The sequence below is a fragment of the Egretta garzetta genome, unplaced genomic scaffold, assembly GCF_000687185.1.
Source record: "Egretta garzetta isolate BGI_Z169 unplaced genomic scaffold, ASM68718v1 scaffold434, whole genome shotgun sequence".
NCBI classification, from domain to species: domain Eukaryota; kingdom Metazoa; phylum Chordata; class Aves; order Pelecaniformes; family Ardeidae; genus Egretta; species Egretta garzetta.
In genome coordinates, this window is record NW_009259584.1 from 343,677 (window position 1) to 366,355 (window position 22,679).

A 22,679-nucleotide genomic window follows, 5' to 3' on the forward strand; every position below is an offset into this window, starting at 1 on the left:
GCTGACTGCTACAAGCAGTAATGACCTTCTTGGGTAGGATTATAGACACAGCTGATTTGGCCTTGATATTTTGGTGACCACTGAAAACGACTATACAAAAGGTTTTTTACAGATCTGGAGCATTGTGCTTCAGTGGAATGTACAGAAGCATAGTACAACATATCCTGTCATATTATACTCTTCAGTTGGTTCATTTACTGTTGCTCAAAAATACACTTCACCAAACTACAACTCTACTAGCTTTCACACAAGGAAGGCTCTAAACATGAACAGTTGCACATTTTCAAGAGCAGAGTATTTGTAACAGTTTTATTATATTAATAAAAATGTGAGCCCATCTACAAGGACTATAATATTAGAAATCGGTCACAAGAAATTATAGCATTTATGGGTGTATGCAACTGATCTAAACTGAAAAGAAAATGAGGGACTAGATTACTGTGGCTTTACATGTATATGATTTGGTATGCACCCATTAGGACCAGCCAGTCCTACTAAATGACACACAGCCTTCAGACACCCTACACCCAGTAAATCTGTGGTTTGATGAACATCAATAAAAGCGCATACCATTCAGTAGTTTTTAAGCACTTATACCTATTGATTACAATAACTATCTCATACTACATATACTACAAATATACTTGCTTTCATTTGAAGATCTTCTGAACTGCGTGTGTCCATATACATAGCAAGCAGTGTGGGTAGCACATTTGCTACTGCAACAGCACGTGCATGCTCAGGAGTATGTCTTCCAACCTGTCCCAAGGCCCAAGCAGCTGCTGCCTTAATATGATCTTCAGGTTCCTCTATCAAGCAGGCACACAGTGGTGGTATTCCCTGTAGCATTAATTAAAAGCACAATCTTTGCAAATCTACACCAGGGAAGGACAACTTGGAACTGATACAGATTGTTAGAAAATGCCTCTCTATTTACATTCTTCTTCTAAAATAAGTTATAAGAGAACACATGCTAGTGGTGTCATATTTTTACAACATCATGACTAGAAAGAACGTTGAATAAATCTTAATAAATCTAGTTAAAGAAAGGAAACAAATTCAATGTTCTAAGTCACAAGGCGGTTTGAGCTAACACACAAATTTAAGGGATAAAAGGAATACATGACACAGTTCAGGCTGTACTAGAAGTAAAGGCTTCAGTTTTGACAGACTGAAAATAAAAGAATTTGAGTGTTTATGAATCTATGAAAGCAGTTTAAGACCAGAAGGGCTCAGTCATTGAGTTGTCTTTTTTTTCATCCACAGCACTAAATTTCAACTATCAACAACTTCTTGAGTCCCGTGTTTGACTCATCCAATCAGCTCCAGAAAGGTTTCAGTTCTTGATTTGAAGACATCGAGAGATGGAAAATACCGCGTTCGCATCCAGCTGTTACTGAAGTTCTTCTAGTTCAGGGTCACAGTCTTTATACTTTCTCCGCATTATGGAGCTGCTTAGTAGCTGGTATTTTATGCCAGGATACTTCAATAGGAATCATTTCATGTTACTTTAGGCAAGGCAAGTCTCTCAACCTCTCACTAGAAAACCTTTTTCTCCATCCCATGGATCATTTTTTAGTCTTTTTTGCACACTCTTCAGAGTTTTGTCAAGATCCTTTTCAAATACAGACAACAGAACTATATGCACTAGTACCTCAGATAGATTGACTTCTCTTTTCCAATAATGCTTCATCTTCCACTCTAATACTGCCAAGGACTGAATTGTCTTTTTTTTTTGCCACTGAACTGCAGCAGAAGATGGCAATGAAGTGTTTGTCCAGTAAGACCCCAAAAATAATTTTTCAAAATTCATCCCTTCCAGAATACAGTACTGCGGAATGGAGCTATCACATTACATCATAACATTGTAGATGTGTAACTGCATGTGGTTATGCCACAGTGCATTTCTTTCAAATGGTTTACCAAGCCATCTCCTCAGCACTATGTACCATTCCACAAGCTTAATTTCCCCTGAAGCAATTTTTTTTAAAAATGGTGTTTGGGTTTATTTGGGTTTCTTTCATGGATCATTTATTAAAATATTTAATTTCATGAATTTGCACAGATCCCTACAAAATCTCTCACTGTGCTCCCATTCAGTTGTGGTAGTAACCATTATTACTCTTCAAAAATTTATCACTTAGGTCCTTCCTCATTAACTTAATCCTGGATTCATCCCACTTAACATCAAGCACTCAGCAGCAGGAGCATCTTTGCTCTAGGCATCCCTGAAAGTGGAGAGACAGAGACACATCCAGAGAAGAAGAGCCTCCAGAGAGGGCAAGGAAAAAGTGTCTATTTCTTCAGTTTTCAAATGTAGAAGAGCATTTTTTAGATCACTCCTACCTTCCCTGCATATTTATTTATGTTATGTTGTAGCAATTTCCATTTTTTAACTTGCATTCCTACTAGAAGACATTTCTGTTCCTCTGTTTTTATTGTTTCATTGTTTCCACTCATACAATATATTTTAAATGACAGACATAGTGTGAAAATGGGCCAACAATGTTCAGTGAAATTACTTCCTTTCTCCAGTCATTAATTAGCATTCTTCACATCAGAATACTATGTCAGGCACTAACTTCACCTATTGAGAATATTGCAAATTCTCTCCCTTCTATATCATTGCCCAGCAGAATTTCTTTAAACCTGAAAATGTATAGCTTATCTCATTTGAAAGGTCACTTGCACAACTGAATCAAACCATACACCATTAGAAATGGAGGTCTTTTCAAGCCCGAAGATTTCTGTTGCAAGAGTACTCTAGCAGTACTAGCAGAGTCATGCTAGTGCAATGAAGAATGTGCCATTAAACATGCTTGTTTCAAAAAGGGTTTTGATGCAGCCACAAATACTCATTTTAAGAGGAAACAGACCATAGAAATTCACTGACTTATTTTCTGTACCCGTGGAATTGCAACACAGAAAAATCATGTACTGTAATATAAATAGATGTTCACAAACAAATCTAGGACATTTTATAAAAGGTTCAACTTCATAAAGACACACTTTGATCAGCTTACCACATAATTTCAGCCACAGCAAGCAGCAATATTAGGAGAATGTGCATTCGTCAACAGCAAGTATATAATTCTGTCACAAAATACATTCTCTGCCTATGTTAATTTGTATCTCTTTCTCAGAATACCACTGAAGAATTATAGGAAGACAACAAAGTGATAGCTAACCTTGGAGACAATCACTGCCATTGACAGGTTCTCCGAATGAGCTGCTACGTAACCAAGCATCATGATGCCAGGCAGTCTGACAGTCCCTCTGCAGCTGCCAATACAATCAATCACAGCAGCAACTCCACCTGCATTTACTATAAGCTGTGAAAGCTGAAAAGATAAACGGAAGATATTAGATACTGTGAAGTATCAACAGGCATAAAGTACTACATTAGAAAAGTCTTTAAATGTATTGCTCCTGATTTACACAATAAAACTGGAATGAGTGATGTATCATACAGACTGTTGGGCACTAAGTGCAGCATGAAGTTCTCAGGAATGAAGTTGTTTTGCTACTCTGTTTTTGATTGACTTTACTACAAGGAAATCAGGACTCTGAATTCTTGATGCTGAATGGCATGGAATGACATATTCTCAGCTCCATTGGTATACACCAAAGAATCATGCAAGTGACAGCCTAGCACACGAATGCCCTCAAAGACGCACCTACTGAGCCAGATACTCTTTCATACTAGTGCTCACTCCTTCCCAAGCCAACATCATATGTTCTGTGCAGGGACAGAGGGAAAGGCCCGCTCCTCCTCTCACCTGCATAACCTCTGCAAGCACAAAAGCCTTTGTGGATGCCCCTACTGAGGCATGAAGCCAAAGATAACTGTTATGGGTGCACAAAACTGACTTGGACTACACCATTCTGCCACATTAGGGTATTCTGAGGGAGGTGTCCAGGGAACACACTGGATGGGCAATGGAGTTTGCCCCAGAATGCCCAATTACATAGCCTTGCTAATAAATTATAATCATGTCTGCAGTCTATGATGCTTGCTGTGTGTATCAAGTGATGCAACATGTTTCTTTCCAAAAGGTATCATTTCTCACATCACTTGAAGGACAGCAGTAGCGTATGTATGATAACAACAATGCACAGAAATTAAACTAATTTCATATCATTATTATTTTCTTCTACCTTGTTAGGTATATCACATTTTTTCCAAAGATTACAAAGCAAAATAAACACATTCTTAAAACTCAAAATCAAATTAACAAAACTGAGGCATGTGGATTTCCAATCCAGTTGATTTATACAGACATAAAATCCACTTTGCCTTATAACCTTTAAAAGGGGATTTATTTTTTTTTTTTTCATCAAACAGCTAGATGAAATTTAAAGTTATTACTTAGGAAAAACTGTTCACATCATTGTGAACTGCAGCCAGTGACGACCTAGTCCTACATCTGGGCACAGCCACATACACAGAGCTCCTGCACAGACACACTCCCTGGTGCTGTGACCCTCAGGTCCCGCTGCAAGTCCCCAGATCCCCACCTTCACATGAATTTGACTGCCTATGCAGACAGAGAGCTGAGATCCAAAAGCCACAATGCTCCCATGACTGACAGAGCCAACTCCTCTAGAAATATCATTTGCCAGTCTGTCTCTCCTGCAACATGCGTTGCTTGATTAGAGTTGCTCAGAGATGGACAGAGATCAGTCACTCTGAAGGCGACTGTGGATTGTGACTTCCCGCCAGGAGTCACCAAGATACTTCCTCTCTTCCTTTGGAGAGCTGCTAGAATGGCCAATTGCCCCTACATGGGGATCCTGTGCTAGCAGCTCTTCTGACTTTACCTGCAGTCTTGTGAGTTTGGCCTCTGGCTTCCAACTCTAGTGCCCCCCTGGGATAATGATAATTTCTTCACTTTTTTGAGAAAGCAAAGTTGCATTGCTCATGAGGTGCAGAGAGAGAGCAGGAAACTTGACAAGACCCCAACCTTTCATCACCAGCAGCTTAAAGACTAGCGGGCTGAAGAAACAGCGCAATATTCATGTTTAAACACCTCTCAGCTGTTAAGCTAGTATCATAATTTTGAAATTGCTGTGCTCAGCATTAGTGGTTTCCACAAATACATTGCTTACATTTCAGTCCAGAGTCATATTTAGAGCCTTTTAATTATCTCTACAACAGATTAACATGGTTATAATTATTTGGTTTTCCTACTTATTTTGTATTGATTTTGCCAAACATCCCCACCTTCCTGTATCAATTATTGGCAAAAGCACTGCAAATGCTGAGACTCAGATTACAAACTGAAGCTAATAGAAGAAACTACCTTCAGTTTAATAATAACTAAGAGAACTTTTGACCTTCATTGTCATTGGAAAAATAATTAAAATGTGATCCCAGCACCCCAGAAGATTTTTAAAAAAGACACACCACCTATTATTGTTATAGGATGATCTTGTCATTTATTAGCTGGTACCATGACTTCTGTGAGGCTTTTCTCATGATATTTTTAATATCTAGGACTGACAATACTGTCAGCCTAAAACTCCCTCTCTGTGCAGATATCTTGTGGAATGAAGTAGCTAGGTATACATTATATGATTCCCAGTTTCCTAGCCCAAGTCATATTCAATACACATCTCATAATATCAGCAAGCATTTCCATATTTTTCCAATGAACATGCCAAACAGCTATTTGCCCTCCCTTTCAAAAAGCAAATGACAGAATAATCCTGTATTTTATTTAAAGTGTAAAATCTAATGATATGACCTTGTATTTGCATTTTCAAGGTTTTACCTCAGGCGTATGCTTTGCTATCTCTCTAATTAAAGTTGCACCATTTTTCTTGACATATTCATCTGAGTCCTTCAGGCATGTGAGCACAACTGGGAAAATTTCTGCTTCAACCACCAGCTCTGCAAGATCCACTGAATGCTTTGCTATTTGGCTTAGAGCTGACAGCACCTGACGCTAGTAAATAGAAATTGTTATAAAATCAATAGTATACAAACATCCCACAACATACACTCCTCCTGCACACAAAAATCTATTGCATCAAGGAAAACAAAGCAGGATAGGGAAAACAATTACAGCTATTTTACAATTCACTGAGTCAATTCATGCACGAATATAATGGCACAGAACACTCGCTGGTTCCTGAATAAAAGTTTCTCCTTTGTTTTATCCCATTCAAGCTTGCTATGTATTAAAAAGGGAAAAAAATATATATCATTTAAAACTGTAATTTATAATTTAGTGAAATCTGTAGAAAGTATCTTTATTTGCGTAAGTTGGGTCTGTCAGACCTTTTATTAAAAAATTTTTATCTATTTGTTTGAAATGGCATTTTTGTGCTGTCTTCTGTTTCTGTTAGAATAAGACAGAAAAATTGTATTAAGAAATTATTTTTTTGTCAGTTAAACTCTAGTGATTAAACCTTCAACAACAGCTATCCACATCAGATAGTACATTCTAAAATACGACAATACATTTAATATTAACTGGTTTATAGCATAATCTGAAGTATGCAAAACCTTTTTTGTAACTGAATTGTGCAAATTTTATCTATTAAAAATATCTGTTGCATTTTTTGTATACTATATAATTAAAAAAAAAAAATTATACTATTCACTTTAAAGATTAGTCTAGCTGTTCCTCACAGAGCAGTTTTTATCCAGTAGCTAAATCTGTGAATATGTTCAGAACTCTTTGTCACTAACTCTGTAGTTACATTTGTTAATGCCCAAAACAAGAGCTTCCTAAATAAATACACACATCGGTGTCTTTGATTCAATATCAAGTAAAGACTGGTATAATGGAGATTAAAAAAAAAATTTTTAAATGTACCTTCAGTTTAGCATCAGGGTTCAGGATCATCTGAGCTAAGTGAGCGATAGCTCCTGCATCCACTACTGTCTGTGCTAACTCTGGAGAATGCTTTGAAATATCACTGAGAGTTGAAGCAGCAATCCTTTTCAAAGCAATTTCTGGCTCCTGGATACAGAGCACTAAAAGAGGAACAGCTCCTGCATCCACCACAGCTTGTGACAGTTCTGTAGGTCCAAGGAAAGTAATTAAGTGAGTATGGGTGACTGACCCTTGTGCAAGCCATTTTTCACCCTGACAGATACAGCAAAGGAAAAAGGGGAGGGTGTAGTTCACTGTCTCGACATCTGCATTTCAAATCAGCCCTCCTGGTTTCATAAACCGTGTGGACCAATCCACAACTGAAAAGAATGCAGGTCAATAGATGGACCCCCATTTACATGCACACATTTGAGGTAGATTAGGCTGAAATGGTTTGTTATTCTGTTTTCTTTTTCTTTTTTTAAAGTAAGCAGATGTCAGCTGTTTAAACCCTGGCTATTCTACACTGATCAATAGGAAAGCATTTTATGCATGGCTAACAACAACACAGAAAGCCAAAGTACCAAAATTTTACCAACCACCTAATTAGAGAGCATTTTACCCTCTTTAAATGATAAGCAGATATTAGCATAGATCAAATGCCAAAAACAGAAATACAAAAAGCATACATAAAAGATTTATCTTACATAAAAGATTGGAAAAATGGAACTTGCTGATCAAAACTAGGTTTTGCTACCATACATGGGACAAGACAGAATTTATACTTTAATGACATGAAAATGTTATCGTATACAATTACACAAATGAGAAATATCATCAGTGCGATATTGTGTGTCTGAAATCAGTACAATATCCTTAACTAACTGCACCTTAAATAAAAAAGAAGAAAAAAAATCTGAGCATATGATTAGCTGACATGGACAAAAATTACACTGTTGGAAATTCATTAGCTCTCTCCATGTACGCAGCATTAATCACAGTCCTAAAATAAGAATTACTGGATATCAGAAGCAAAATTTATACTATTACCAAGCTGTGCTATTTTAAAATAGTGTTGAAAAAGCAGTAAAAATCATGGGGGATTCAATAATCTATTAGGTTCTTAGTACAGTTTTGCTACACCTTATTATGCATATCCATTATTATCTTTAACATTTATCTTGACTTACACTACCATGGCAACATATGGCTGTTGTATTTCAAGACTCTAAGTTAGCTTTTGATTTATAGTCCATCCATAAAGAGATTTTAATACTAAGAAAAATATAGCATACTTCATTAAATATACATAGACTAATACAGTTTTTCATGAAATCTGTAAGTCATGTCATCATTATGTTGTTAATATCCAAATAACGTTCCTGACCAGATTTGTTTTCAATTAGTAAGTTATAGCCACACACTCCAATACATGTGGTAAGTCAAATATTTACACTGTATGTTATTTTACAATGTAATATTTTAAAGAAAGTATAAATATTACCTCACAAAATTATAATAAATAATGCAGTAATTTTTAAACTAACAAAAAAATAACTATTCAAGGTTCACTTTTCAAATAACTATTTGACTGAAAATGTAGAGTGTGCATCCTCCAAATACACACAAATCATAAGATTTAAACAAAACCCAAATGCTGTATCTTCAGTTTTACAAGTTTGCAATTAAAAGTATCTGAAACATATCTGAAAACAAACCTGAAAACTAGGTAATCAGTGTAAGTGGCATAAGCTACACTCAGCTTTTCACAGAAAAAGTCATACTTGATTTCTTCAAATTGTATTTTGATGCTGTGCACTGACCAAGTAGAACATCCAGATTAATCGATCTGACTGTGCCTCAGAAGCAACTTCACAGCAACCAACTCAATTGCCTACTAGATGCTAGTATCAGGAAAATCACGTCAAGAGGGACAGAAAACTACCAGAAGAATGGGTTTCTTTGATGCCTTATGAGCTGAAATCATGAAGTTCAAGTAGGGAGAGAAAGAGCAATACTTTAAGGTCACAGCTACGTTCAGGCATGCAAAAGTAACCATAGAAGTTATTTTAATGGAGCAAACTAGATCTGATTCAACTTAGACCAGCTCTTGCTGTAAGAAGTCTGATATCATTTAAATACTGATGGTTACTATTGGTCATGGTTAATTAAATGGTTGCTCTTCCAGTGGTGTTTGTAAGGTTCATGGCTAGTAACTTACCACATGGAGGGCTGGACCATGTGTCAAAAGACAGACAAGCAGCAAACAGACTGTCAGAAAAACATGAAAGCTGAGGCAGGGACAAAAGAAAATATAGATCTTCCCATCACATTCCGTTGCAAACTCAGCCCAAAACTACGATTCTAAGTATTAATGATTCTATAATAACTGCAATTCTTTTTTCTCAAAAAGAGGCTCAATTAACCTTCCCACTTGGTAAAACATCTTTAATTCAGACTGTACCCCAAAGGAGTCACAAAACTTTGCTATCCAATCAAAAAATACAGACAGGGGTGAAAAAAAAAAAAAGGCTGAGAAAGAGTTAAAGGAGAAAATACAATTGTCAAGAAGAAATTTTTAAAACCAAATATTCAGTCAAAGACAGTAAAAGAGCTGGAACAAATTACAAAAGAACTTTTCTGAACAGTATGCCAAGGCTGTATTACAGGGGCAAAGACAAGACCGATGGCTGAAGAGGAGAAGAACAGCAGAGAAAAACTAATTTATGAACCTCATTGAATTCCACAGAAAGTTATGGAAACCCTGGGCTTCAAACTTCAGTGTGGGGTACAGCTCAAGGAACCTGTACAAGGAGCCAACTACATGATGATAAAGTAGGACTTCTCCCTATGTGATAGTAGGAAAAGTTACTCTATGTATGCTCAGAGACAAGAGAAACCACCATAGTGACTCAGAATAGTTGGGTTTGTCCAGAACAATATGAGGAAGATTTTAGCAAATGGAAATATTGCAGACATGAGACATACTGACATAGAGGTAGAAGAAAGATTGATAAAGACAGACTTGGGAGTTTAAGATGTCACCAGTTCAACTAGAAGTTGTACTAGAGTTGTACTGGTTTGCCTCAACATAAAAGTACTTGTCAGGGACTAAGAAATTCATTCAAAGTAAGTTGAGGCCTAGTCATGAGTTTATGTGATCAGGAAGAGTTGAAAGTGAATGAAGAGGAGTCAGTAAGATCCTGACTACATACCCACTGAAATCAATGGGAAGTCTTACAGGATCCATCTCAACTAGTTTAAGGTGTTACCAAAAAAAAATCCATACAAGCGTTAATATGTTGGCAATAATAGTATGGATAAAAAAAAAGATTAGGGAGAAAAGATGAAGGTGAGAAAGTGAAAGTGCAGGCAGTCCCCAGAGAAGGAAAATCAGCTCTGAACAAATGCCATATTCACATAGCGGAGCAGCACCAAACCTTTGCTTGGAATCAAATGCAAGTTTCAGTCCAGACCAGGGCTCTTAAACAGACCCTGCTGTGGTGGCAGGTGTATCCACAGAAAATAACAGGTTTTGACCAAAACAACCACCAATACTGTATTTTTCTGAGGACTGTGTGATCATGTAATGGCCACATAGGAAGACTCTAATCCCCACAAGTAGTCCAAAGGCTGCACTTCAAAAATCACAGGTTTACGCAGACCACTGCAACCTCAGTGCTAAAGATTCCACTGGAACCAGCGGGAAAACCTTTCATCAGAAGAAGGATGGAGGTCATTAATCATGGGGCAAGCTTAGATCCTGGAATAAGACAAAGTTGCCATTGGACTCAAACCAGTGAAGAGCTGAGCAACCTGGTCTAACCTTGTAGCTGACCCTGCTTTGAGTAGGGAGCTGGACTAGAGACCTCCTGAGGTCCCTTCCAAGCTGAGCTATCCTATGATCCTAAGAGTACCTCTGTATGACAGAAAATGAGCATAACTCCACTCTCAGCAATATCCTTGAGTATAAATGGTGTTGTTTATTTTTATTTTCCTACCAATTTACAATATGTTGAAGCAACTAAGAGATGATTAATAAATTACACCTTTTATGTAGGCAAAGCAAATGGAAAGCTAAGTTATTTGCATATCAAACATAAGAATTTTGCATTTTAAAAGTAACGGAATATGGTATAAGTAAAAATTTACAAAATACTTTTCATACTGATGGTGTTTTGATGGTGTTTGAAACACTTTACGCGTCCTTTCAAACACAAATAGTAGAAACAGTGAATGGCAAAATTACAGCTCACTGATCTTTGGAGTAAGATCAGTGTCTGAAATTCAGCTCAAAGGTATCTTCAGGAAAGAGCAGAACTGCAAAAGCTGTTCCTAAATTTTGGGATCTGCCCTGGCAAGATTTCTAGTGTCCTGATATCTCATAAGACATCTGTCTTGACCTAAAATCTCACAGGTCTTCTGGAGACATCTGTTCACAGAAGAACTGCATTTTAAGAGATTGTTGTATGAAGACAATAGGGAACTTGCTAACTAGAGAATGTTTTCATCAAAAAAAAAAAGTAGTCTTGATTTCTCATAATGGAAGTCTTTTAATGGGAACATACACCACAGTTCCTAGAGAGCAGCTTTACCAGGTCATGGATGGAATTTCTGATTAAAAGCAGAGAGACCCTCCCATTGCAAACAGTTATTGTGGAATGCTGGAAGGCTTCGCTTGCGTTCAGGGAGACAGAGGTTCACATCCTGCCTAAGACACATCAGGACTTTAATTTTTCTCCCACATACATCCCAAACATACACCCTAATTATTGAACTTTTCTTGCTGGGGCAAATAAGCCTCCCTACCCCCCAGTCTTTTCAGAAGAGAAAAAAAATCTTGTCTTAATCTTGTCCCCATCTGGAACTGAAACAATTTTTGAAACTGAAAAACCCTTCGTGGGAGGGGAAAACCATTTCACACCCAACTCTATTTTTAGAGTTTAAGCTGCAATATGTGTCCACAGACAGTCAATGACAGAAAATCATAACTGCCAAATTTTGTCAACACAGTCATGCGAGTCCAACCCCGAGTTTCTTGAACAGTAAACACCAGATGTTGATAAGAATAGGTCCATCTATCTTTGTGTCCCATCTCCAACAGTATCCTGTTGCAAAGGCACGCTTGTAGGAGTGTAAGAAACAGCATGCACAGGGTGATCTTTCTTCAGTATAACTCCTCTACTTTCAGTAACCATTTTAGAGACTTCTTTCTGTGACTGTGTTATAGACGAAGGTAAATCCCCCAAATTGGCCATGGCTGGGCAGGGGGAGAATATTTTTTTTCAGTTTGTTTCTTTGTTTGTTTTGTGGGTTTTTTTTTTTTTTTCTTAACTGATTACATCTAGTTATTTGTCTATGTCCTGATGCTTGCAGCTTGGTAGCACTTGCAATTTCAACCTAATTTCTGAAAATGCTGTTCTTATTGTTGGTGCAAATTGACATGAGACATGTACCCATTCACTGTCAGTGAATAAATAATTCATAATCGTGGAATAAAATTTTGTACAAGGAATTTGTTGTCTTCAATACTCCTACATCATCTCCATCTTTTTGCTTACAATGCCATCACTGAGTGAACTGGATCACCCTAAAGATCAGCCAGCATTCATGCAATGAATAGCATGAAGGGCAATTGAGGTGAGTCAATATTGATTTACTGACATAACAAAAGTACAGAAATGTTTATGTTAAGAGTAACACAGACACACACTTATACTACACACATTTATACAAAGGAACACTTTCAAATGACACTTAAACAAATATCTTTCTGATGGAAGCAACAATTATTTTTCCACCAAGGGTGGGATTCAGACCCAATGACCAAAAGATAAAAGATCTTTAACACACAGGGGTGTCCCAAGAATAAATTTGTTCCCCAGAAAAAGCAGTCTGTTAGGAAGGTGCTGACAACTTTGGAGTCTGTCCCAGTAAGTGAACCCTCTCTCTAAGCGGGAAGGGGAAAGCCCCCATGCCTTCCACAGTCCAGCACTCCATATGGATTTAAAAAAAAAAAAAAAAAAAAAAAAAAGAAAATCACAAATTTAGTCTATGTACATTTTATAGCCAAAATCAAACATAAATGCATGGGTTAATGTTGTGATCCTAGAACTTTAAAAAATATGAACACAATCTATTTCTCCCACCCACTCCAGCCAGCAGTTTCTTCGCAAAGTTCTTTGATTCCTAGCTCTAAACTTTTACTTGAACTATATAAATAGCTGGTAAAAGAATTATCAACCACGTGGATCAGCTTTTAAATAGGAACATGACACTGCCAGTGAGTTATACAACTGCTTGTGAGACAGCAGTGAACTGCTGGATATCAGATTCCTAGAATCTATTCCTGACTCTCGGAGAAGAGTGTGGTCTACTGGCTAATGGTAATATAGCCAGTGCAATGAATTTGGCACACTTCTCATGCGGGCACTGATGTAAGCTGAATGAAACTTGGTTCTGCATAGGCTTCTCCATTTTACTATGTACATAAAATAAGAACTAATGTCAAGCAAAAGAAACTTTGTTCCACATTAACTGTTATACAATACATAAAGATTCTGAAATTTATTCACAAAGGAGAATAAAGCAAAGTTCCTGGCCACAGGACCAATGCATCTTCTCTCAGAACTGGGCACTGCTGGTGTCAGATATGCCAGCTTCCCACAAAAGGTACAGCATTGTCGGATTGGTATAGTTAGAGTAGGTTTTCATTCCAAATTTAAAATTTTATAACAGTAGAGAAGAAAAACACATCTTGATCTATTTATGAACATTACAATAATGCAATTTATTATAACTCTTACATAGCATTAAGCTGAAAGATAACACACGTGAAACCTGTTACCTGAATTGTGTCGGGCAATATACCCAAGTGCCCAAGATGCAGCTTCTTTGACTCCAGGGTCAAAATCTTCCAAGCAAATCACAAGCATTTCCAGTGCTCCACAATGAACTATTGCCTGAGCTAGCTGTGGAGAATGTTTGCCAACTGCTCTTAGCACAAATGCAGCTGCCTTCTTGTAGAAACGCTATACCAGTCAGGGGAAAAAAAAAAAAAAAAAAGCTTTTACTAACATTAAGTAGTTCAAAGCATAATACAGTACAAACATGCATAAATTAGACTTTTCTAGTTAGCAGCAATATCTCATACAGATCCAAATCAGGACCACCAGACATCACACAAACAATGAACCTAAAGTCCTTCTTTGAGACAGCTCATGATCTAAAATTTGCAGTAAGTGCATAAACAAACAGAAAAAATGAGAGGGCTAAGAGGATATGGGGACAAGATAATAGTCTAGATAAGTCTGTTTGTTTAAGTGAGTAGCGAACGATAAGAGCTGCAAAAACAATAGCTCTTAACATATTTGACCAGATTACACAGGTTATGCAGGGCAAGCTCCTAAAATAATTCTACCCATCTGTGATACTTGCAAGGTTTCACAATTTCTAATGTATATACCCCTCACAACAACTCTATGAGAAAACATTGTTTACATTTACCAACAAGAAACAGAGGCACAGAGAACTAGATCCAACAAAAGGGTTTAGGATCTGAATCCTGAACTTTCTAAATACTGCCTAAGCCCACAGCTAAGATCCTGAAAACCCATCCCACCAAACACCTGACCCTGGATGATCCTCGGTTTTGACCAGGCAGCCTGCAATTCTGTCCAGAAACAGCTTGCTTTCAACATGACTAAGCAGCTTGGCACCTCTATTACAAGTTCAAGCAAAATCAAAGCACTTGTCTCAGTTCTACCCATCTCCCCTAGTGCTGGACCAAATGCATGTTTTGAGCATATATACAACATATGATGCTGCGCACATCATAGGGTTCCATGTAAACTACAGTGGTGGTTGTGGTTTCTTCTAAAAGCACAGCTAGTGACTTCCCCCCAAAAATCACATTTCAATCTCCTCCTTCAGTTTCATAGCTATCATTGGGATGTGGAAGCTGAAGATTAGATTTCTTCCCTTGCCTTACAGTTTCAAAATCCAGAGCCCAGACATCTAGCCACAGACAACTGCATTGGGAGAAAGACAGCTCAACTCCCTCCTGAAGCTGCTGTGCAGCAATGACTGCAAGACTCACTGGGACACAATCTACTGCTATGTCCATGTGCCCTGAGCGTGCTCGCCAGCCTGGCAGCTGACAGGTCAGCCATACAGACTAGCTCCAGAAGGCTCTCCCTCTGTGTGCCCACTGGCTTCCACATCTCATTCCAAGATGCTTGATTCTCTCCTGCTCTGCACAGAGAGTTTGGGCGCTTCACAGTGCTCGATTCCTACTGTCAAGGTACCCAAAACTTAAACAACGCAAAGCCCACATCCCTTTTGGATCAAGTCCAGAGAAACAACACAACCACGTGAGTGCTTTTGTGCATCCTGTGAGGTGCCCAAACACCTTTGCAAGTCTGATCTAAAGCACTACGGTATGGCAGCAGAGGAGTATCTGCAATGGCTCCACAGGAAGCAAAAGGGAAGGGACACAGCATACCCCAGCCGTCCACCCAAACGCCTCTTCCCTCAAAGCATAATGGCCTCATCTATACTACTGGAAACTGTCCCTATCTCATGCTATCCCCTAAACCATGTCAGGCATTGCCAAGCGGTTTGATGGTTGGCATTGGCTAAAACCACACGCATGTTAACCATTAAAGAGCACAGTCATCTTCCAGTGCTCAAACACATGCCCTGACCCTGCTTAGTTTACCAGTACTGATATAATTCCTCAGTGCCAAAAAACAAGTCTTCTAACTTATGGCCTTCAAGCAGGCACATTAAATTTAATTTACAAGCAAAGCATTGAATATCATTTAGGGGGAACAGAAGTTAAGAGAAACAGTACAGACAAATGGTCAAATCCCTAGCTAATGCAAGTTCCTCTAAGTTTTGCTGAACTCAGTGGAGCTATAGTTGTTTACACCAGTCTGTGTCTGTGCAAATACGGATATGTTATTTCTGTGAACTAATTATGCTCCTGGCAAAGAAAAGCACTTTGTTTTTATTTTTCAAAACGCATTTATTTACAAACAAACCATATTCACAGGCACAGTCAGAACACACTGTAAAACTGTATTTTGCTCAGTTTAATTGATAAAACATTGATCTGGGATGTGACCCTGTAACTGTTCTCCATAAATCAGTAGAATCGGTATTTATTGTGTGCTCAGAGAATCGCCTCCTTAAATATAGATGTTGATACACAGAGAGCGAGTGGAATGGAAACATATCTGGGTTGGGGTTTTTTGCCTGTGGGAAGTAACAAACTGCATGCATTGCTAAACTCTGCATGAACTGGATAATGAGTTTCCTTCACTTGCCCTCAGTCACCAAGGCATAGTAGGCTTTCCCTGACCTCACACTAATCTTGCTGCTGCCCCAAGTGATTCTGAATTACAGCCATCTCCATGTAACGACAGCACGAAACATGGAAGAGATAAATCAGGGTACTCAAGCTAATTTAGTGAGGGCTTTGAGTTGTAGCAGGGGGCAGTTTGCAACTCAAAAATAGAGGATAAAGAGTTTTCTTCCCCTTTTTCCCTTAAAAATAGAAATAAAAGAACCAAAATAGTTATAAATTTGTCTAACAAAAACCTTAACTTTCTTTCCATACTATACCAGTATCTTGACACCAAGGTTGTTGTATAGGCATTGACCAGATACGCACAAAAACATGCAGTGAGTACTTTCTTTGGCTTTTTTTTTTTTTATATTAATTGTATAGGCAATGACCAGATACGCACAAAAACATGCAGTGAGTACTTACAATTATGTTTTCTTCAAAAGATTGAAAATGAAAATATATAATTTTCCAAATTATATCTCCCTTAAAATCCTACTTCTAAACCTAATAAATCAAAACTGCAACCTAAATAAGGCTATGGTATCAATGCACTTAACTCTCAGCTGTCTCTTTCTTTTTCCAGTTATTAGGAACCTTATTTGAAAGTATTTATGTTAATTTAGCTTAGGATCACTGGAAAAATTGAAGCTAGAATATATGCAAAACCTGAAGAAAAATGGCAAGAAGGGGAAAGAAAAAAAAAAAAAAAAAAAAAAAGCAATCTCGACCAACACTTTTTTGTTGGTGGTTTTTTGTTTTGGTTTGTTGTTTTGGGTTTGGGGTTTTTGGGGTTTTTTTGGTTTGGTTTTACAAATATAAAGATGAAAACCTTTCAAGGTATTTTTCTGTGTCAGTGGTTTGATATTTCTCATGCTACATATTTCCAAAAGGCTATGTTTGGATATTTTAAATATTTTATTACAGAAGTTCCATTTTTTTTATACGTATTTTAGAAGTGTTTGGCATTACCAACAAATCCTAGTCGATTATCACCACAGCTTTCAAATTGTCTCATTTTTAGAGAGACACCTTTTATAAAGCATCACTCAACACTTCAAAAACCTAACTGTGGTGTGAATATATTTCCTATAGTGCACTAAAAGGTAAGATGACATTTTAAAGTTAAGCTTGTTTAGAGTCAAACTTAGGCACACAGTACACATTGATCTCTCAGGAGTTCAAAATACATGCTGTCTCTGACTTCAGTACATTTATTGCTATATTAGAGTAACAGCAGATAGCTGATACAGAAAGATTTGCCTTTCCCTGTGCAATAGTTAAGAAAAATGATTACTTAAGAAAACAATGATGCCTTACATTCTGCTCAGACAATGAACACACAAGCTGTGGAAGAATGTCTCCCTTCACGACTGCCTCTGCCAGGTCATCATTATAATTGGCAAGTCTCCCAAGAGCCAAAGCAGCAGTCTGTTGAATAGTTGGGACGACATCCAGCAAAAGAGGTCTCAGCAAAGACATTACACCTGAGTTACACCAGGAAGAGAAAAGCCCATTTGGTAAACAGAATTTTTTCTAAACATTTGCCTTTACTCATAAAAACCTATTAAATTACTCTTGCAGGTAATAAGAACTTGTAGGAAATCCAGGTGTTCCACTGAAATGAAGATGGCATTTGGATAGCACTGCTGATGCATAGCAATGTTTCTCCCCATTTTTCATCGGTATAAAACACTTCTGAAATATAAAAAAAAGTTACATGTAGTAATAAGCTATATTCAAACATCTATAAAATGTGTGTTAAAGCATACACAAGAAATTAAGATATACTCAAACATACATAAAACACGTGTTAAAGTATGCACAGGAAACTCCATCTGGAGGTCCTGGTGAGCTGACACTGGCATGCCACTCATTCAACATACCAGCAGAACCTCTACGTTGAATTACACCAAACTACATTTCATCTATTATAAGCAACAATTGATTTGAGGACCAACATCCATAATACATTACACTCCAGATAGAAGAGTTGAAGATTTTCTTATCGTGTTATCATTTAAGATGTGTTTTCACTGATGAGTCCACAGCGTTATCAGTTAAACACGAAAGAATAAGGTGGTGTTACAACACATACTTGAAATGTAGGTGAACTAAGCAACCATGACATGAACCATTAGCAGTTACGGCCTAAGAAAGTCCTTACAGGGATAAACATCTGGCTAAAAATAGGAAGTGGGAGGAGTAAACTTTCCATTCTTGCAGTAGGAGGGAGGAGGTCACGGTGCAGTTCTGCAGGCTTCCGTGCTGGGACATGTGCGATTCAGTACTCATCTATGATCTGGAACAGCATGAACAGCAAGGTGAGACTTTGCTGGTGACTCAAAGTTATACAAGGTAGTACCAGTGAGGGAAACTGCCAGGAACTAGAGACTGGATAACAAAATGGCAAGTGAAATGGAACAGTGAATCGGGAGGCCGATTCCAACCACACGTATGCAGCAACGGACCCCAAACAGATCACTAACACCCAGGAGAAAGATCTCAATGTTAGAACAGACAGCTCCATGGAGACACCAGCTCATTGCTCAGTAGCTGAGCTTTACCCACGGAAGTATACAGAGCACTCGGGATTATTTGTAAAGGAATATAGGCCAAAGCAGAGACCATCACTATGCTACTGTATAAATCTATCCTACAGCAAATACCCTCCCCTGAAGTAGAACTGGAAAAGGTTCAGTGAAAGGCAATGAGGATGATCAAAGACGACCACTCTGTATGTGGAAGCTCTTCCTACAGGGAAACTAAGACTCTCCAATAGGGATATAAATGAGATCCACACGGTTACATAAAAAAAAATATTATTTGTAAGGTCTGGGAAGAGAAAATTACTTGTATTGCAATTCTTTGGAAGTGCTGTCCCTCTACCAGCCAGCTGCATGCATTAATACTTCTGAGCTTTATACCTCAGCCAGAAAGCAATGCTCTCCGAAGGTGCAGAAGTGCTACAACAGGACACCAAACACTCAGAGCTACAGTCAGAAATCTCCATATCAGCTGTCTTGGTTCTTTCCACTAACGAAGATAAAAATTTAGCGGGGTGACTGTGGAAGAAAGCAAGACTTCCCTTCTCAAGGGCTCATATGGTTACAAGCACTGAACAGAGGCCTTTTGGTGCAACAGTCCCATGGCAGAAGAATCACTGCCTAATGGAAGAGGATACCCAGGTGTGGAACAGGCATGCCATGACAAGGAAAAGCTGAGGGCCTTAGAGCAAGGAATAGTCCAAGGGGATGAAGGTTATAACAAGTTACACCTGTAGCGTACTTCTGTATAAAAGGGCACTCTGAAAAGAAAGTAAGTTGAGTAGCAGTGTAATTCTCACAGAGAACATTTATTTTAAATTAAAACCAAATTGCTCCCAGCAAGAAGAAAATAGCCCAATAATCTATACATGGCTCTAAAAAAGGGGCGGGGGGGTGCACAACTAACCATGGAGGCCATGCTGAGCACTAATGAATTTGGTCTGGGAAGGTCATTGCTCCAGACAGAAGCTGCACTGCCATGAGAGGTACGGCCTCCCAGGACATTCAAAAGTTAAAGTAACACAGGTCTGGGGGGGGGACGCACGCAGTAAAAGGAGAAAAGTGAAACGAAATTGTGATGTCTAATAGCACTACAGAAGCATCAAAAATGGCATTGTAACACGCATTAATTGAACATGTACATGTAGAACCTATGGAAATAAGTCTTGTAGTATAGCTGGGGCCTGCTCGCACTTCTGTCAAAGCCACTGGAAGCTGAAAGTGGCCTCCTGTGTACCAACAGACAAAAGTTAGACCCTCCAGTATTTAGCACTTTGCAGAAATCACTACTTCAGAATGTGGTCATCCTACTGATACCTTCTCACAAATAGCAGGTATAGTCTCATAGCAAGTTATGATTCATATCAAAATGCACTATGTACTTTATATGACAAATTAAAGTAAAAATAAATAAACATGTGAGTTGGGGCTAGCCTCATATATCATCTATAGTGAGCTATCTTCTGCACCCTCTATGGGAGAACATTTTCTTGTCCTTCCCTCTAACATCAGTTGCATGGTCAAACAGCTGCTGAAATTCCTAAGGGGACTTCCTGCTGTTCTGACTCTTTGCACTGAGGGTATTTTAGTAAAGCAGGAAGAGTTAGAAGTAGTACACTTGTATTCAGTGTATTACATGTGAGCCCTTAAGTTGAGATAATATGAAAACAAGATTATTTAATAGAGAGACAGAACAAAAATGTAAACATGTTATTGATATAAAAGATACTGGTAAGGAGCACCTCAGCGTACAGTGTCCTGATCCTAGAAAAGTCAAGAGCCTGATGGGTGGGACATTGAAGCAGAATGTGGCAGACACTTCAGTTCTGGTGATGGTCTCAAAATCCAGTGGAATTTAAACAGATTAGAATCACTTTACCCAGGAGGAACCCATGAGCGAGATTCAGACCATGTGACATGTTTCTGGCCTGCATGACATACCTAGACACCACAAAACGTAAAACCACATTTAAGAAAGTTTACCTATGCATACACTTTGCATTGTCCCAAATATGAGATTTACATCATTTGTATTTTCAAGATCAGTCGATACAGATTTCACTTTTAGAATAGGTTAAAAAGCCTTGAGCCTGAAAATGCTTCCAAGCAGCATGGTCCCCCATGACCAATACCATTCATTTCGTTGCAGTGTAAGACATGTAAAGCTTGGTGATGACATTTAAGTGTCAGCACAAAATGTTCTACTGCAAATTGTTTTAGCTGATGAAACTGAAGGTGAGGAAAGAGATTAAAAGTTAAATGAGACCCACTGTTTGAAGAAAAGACACAAGATGCTAAACCAGGGTTGAAAAAACAGTGAATGGATGGAAAATATTTAGAAATAATAGAAACTGTGCTGATCCTCAAGGAAAATATATTTTCCCAAAGTGATGTCTGCATGTGAGAAAAGACAGTGAACAAATAATTATCATGACAAGAGCTCTGGTGGAACAAAAAAAAGAAAAATCAATTCCTCTTGCTGTACAAGCCTTGTATTGACATCGAATTAACTGAGAATGGAGAGAAGTGCATAGACCTAGATTATGACTGTGCAGTGAACATAATTAAAAGCTTCTACCCCTACTTCCCACCTTCTCTAAAACCAGCTTCTTTCTCTGCATGGAGATGCTATCCATCATTCCAGACTCCTCTGCAAGATCAACTGCTTTGAGGAGTTTTCACCATTGTCATGATTTTAACACCTTCAGCAAACTGAGCCTGTCTCTCTTTACAGCACTTAGAAAAAATAAACAATTAATTCCAAGAGTATGAAACCAGCTACATAAAGATTATATGGTCTTCACTAAAACATCTATAGGAAAACCAAGATGTCCACCTTTCCTTCTACGACTTGGAAGACAGTGCTGGAAAGGACAGTTGTGCCTGACATGGGAAGAGGCTTTCTTGTCCAACCCAGCTCTTTCTCCCAGATAGCTGTATTTGGTGAGCTCCTCTTTTGACTATACTGTCTAGAGCAAAGTCTTCCCCTCTTCTCCAAAGAGGTCCAAGCTGGGATTCCTATCAGCATTTTGAATTACATTTAAATTTCTTTAACATTACCTTAAGGCAGGAAGATAGGTAGCAACCTTCCAACAGCTTCCTTTTACCTCTACCATTCACTCAAGTGAACAGGGCCATACAGAGCAGGGAGTAGTAGTGTCTTGCTGCCGAAAACTTTAGAACTCTTTGGTGGTCTTCTAAATAAGTCTCTTGTGACAGAAGTAGGAAATTCATTAACTCTAATTCAAAGGCAGCAACACAGAAAGCAAACTAGAAAATAAGGCATTTAGACCATTGGACTACATTTGTTTTGGAAGAGTTCCCACTAGCAACTCAGAAACAGAGTAACAAAGAATTACTGCCATTCTCTCTTGCATCACAGAACCCTGACTGACCTTGGGCAAGGAACGATTCCCCTTTCTATCCTCAGTTTCCCACTCAGATTTGTTTCAAAGAATGACACACTTTAGAAGCTGAATCACCCTTATACACGCTTCTCAAGTGGAGCTGTTGTGCACAGGCCTGATGCACTTTCTTTTAGCAAGCAAGTGCTGGCTGCTGCCTATCTGGAAAAAAAAAAACCAAAACAAAACCACTCAGGGCAGCAGCACGTTCCAAGTTTTTTCATTCCAAGTCTCTGTAGCCAGACAGTCACTATTCTGGAGATAGCAATTTTCATTTGGTCATTTTGATTTCTTGGGGAAAACCACCTGGAAGTCAGGCAGCATTCCTTTACCCTCCTTCCACCCCCGCCAAACCCTTGTCAAACTTGCATAGTCACAAGTCAGAGAGACATCACTCTACATCCAAATTCTCTCCACTTCTGCACCTGAAGATGACCGCTCCTACCCTATTCTCCTTCCTTAAAAATAAAATGTATTTCCGTTTTAAAATGTAAATGTGGGAAAAAAGTCGTTCTAAGCTAGTGCTGTCTCTGGACACGCTCTTATCTTGAAGATG

At 38.3% G+C, this 22,679-nt stretch overlaps 1 protein-coding gene across 1 annotated transcript in view; it reads right to left on the reverse strand.

Annotated features, from left to right (window-relative positions):
• SPAG6 (sperm associated antigen 6) overlaps window positions 1-22,679 on the reverse strand; it is a 40,002-nt gene that overhangs the window by 5,780 nt on the left and 11,543 nt on the right. Inside the window, exons 3-8 of the mRNA XM_009637710.2 lie at window positions 17,494-17,709; window positions 13,672-13,855; window positions 6,825-7,030; window positions 5,775-5,948; window positions 3,189-3,341; window positions 649-840 (exon numbers count right to left, since the gene is read on the reverse strand). Of these exons, the coding sequence (XP_009636005.1) occupies window positions 649-840; window positions 3,189-3,341; window positions 5,775-5,948; window positions 6,825-7,030; window positions 13,672-13,855; window positions 17,494-17,709 (1,125 nt within the window). The remainder of the gene's footprint in view (window positions 1-648; window positions 841-3,188; window positions 3,342-5,774; window positions 5,949-6,824; window positions 7,031-13,671; window positions 13,856-17,493; window positions 17,710-22,679) is intronic.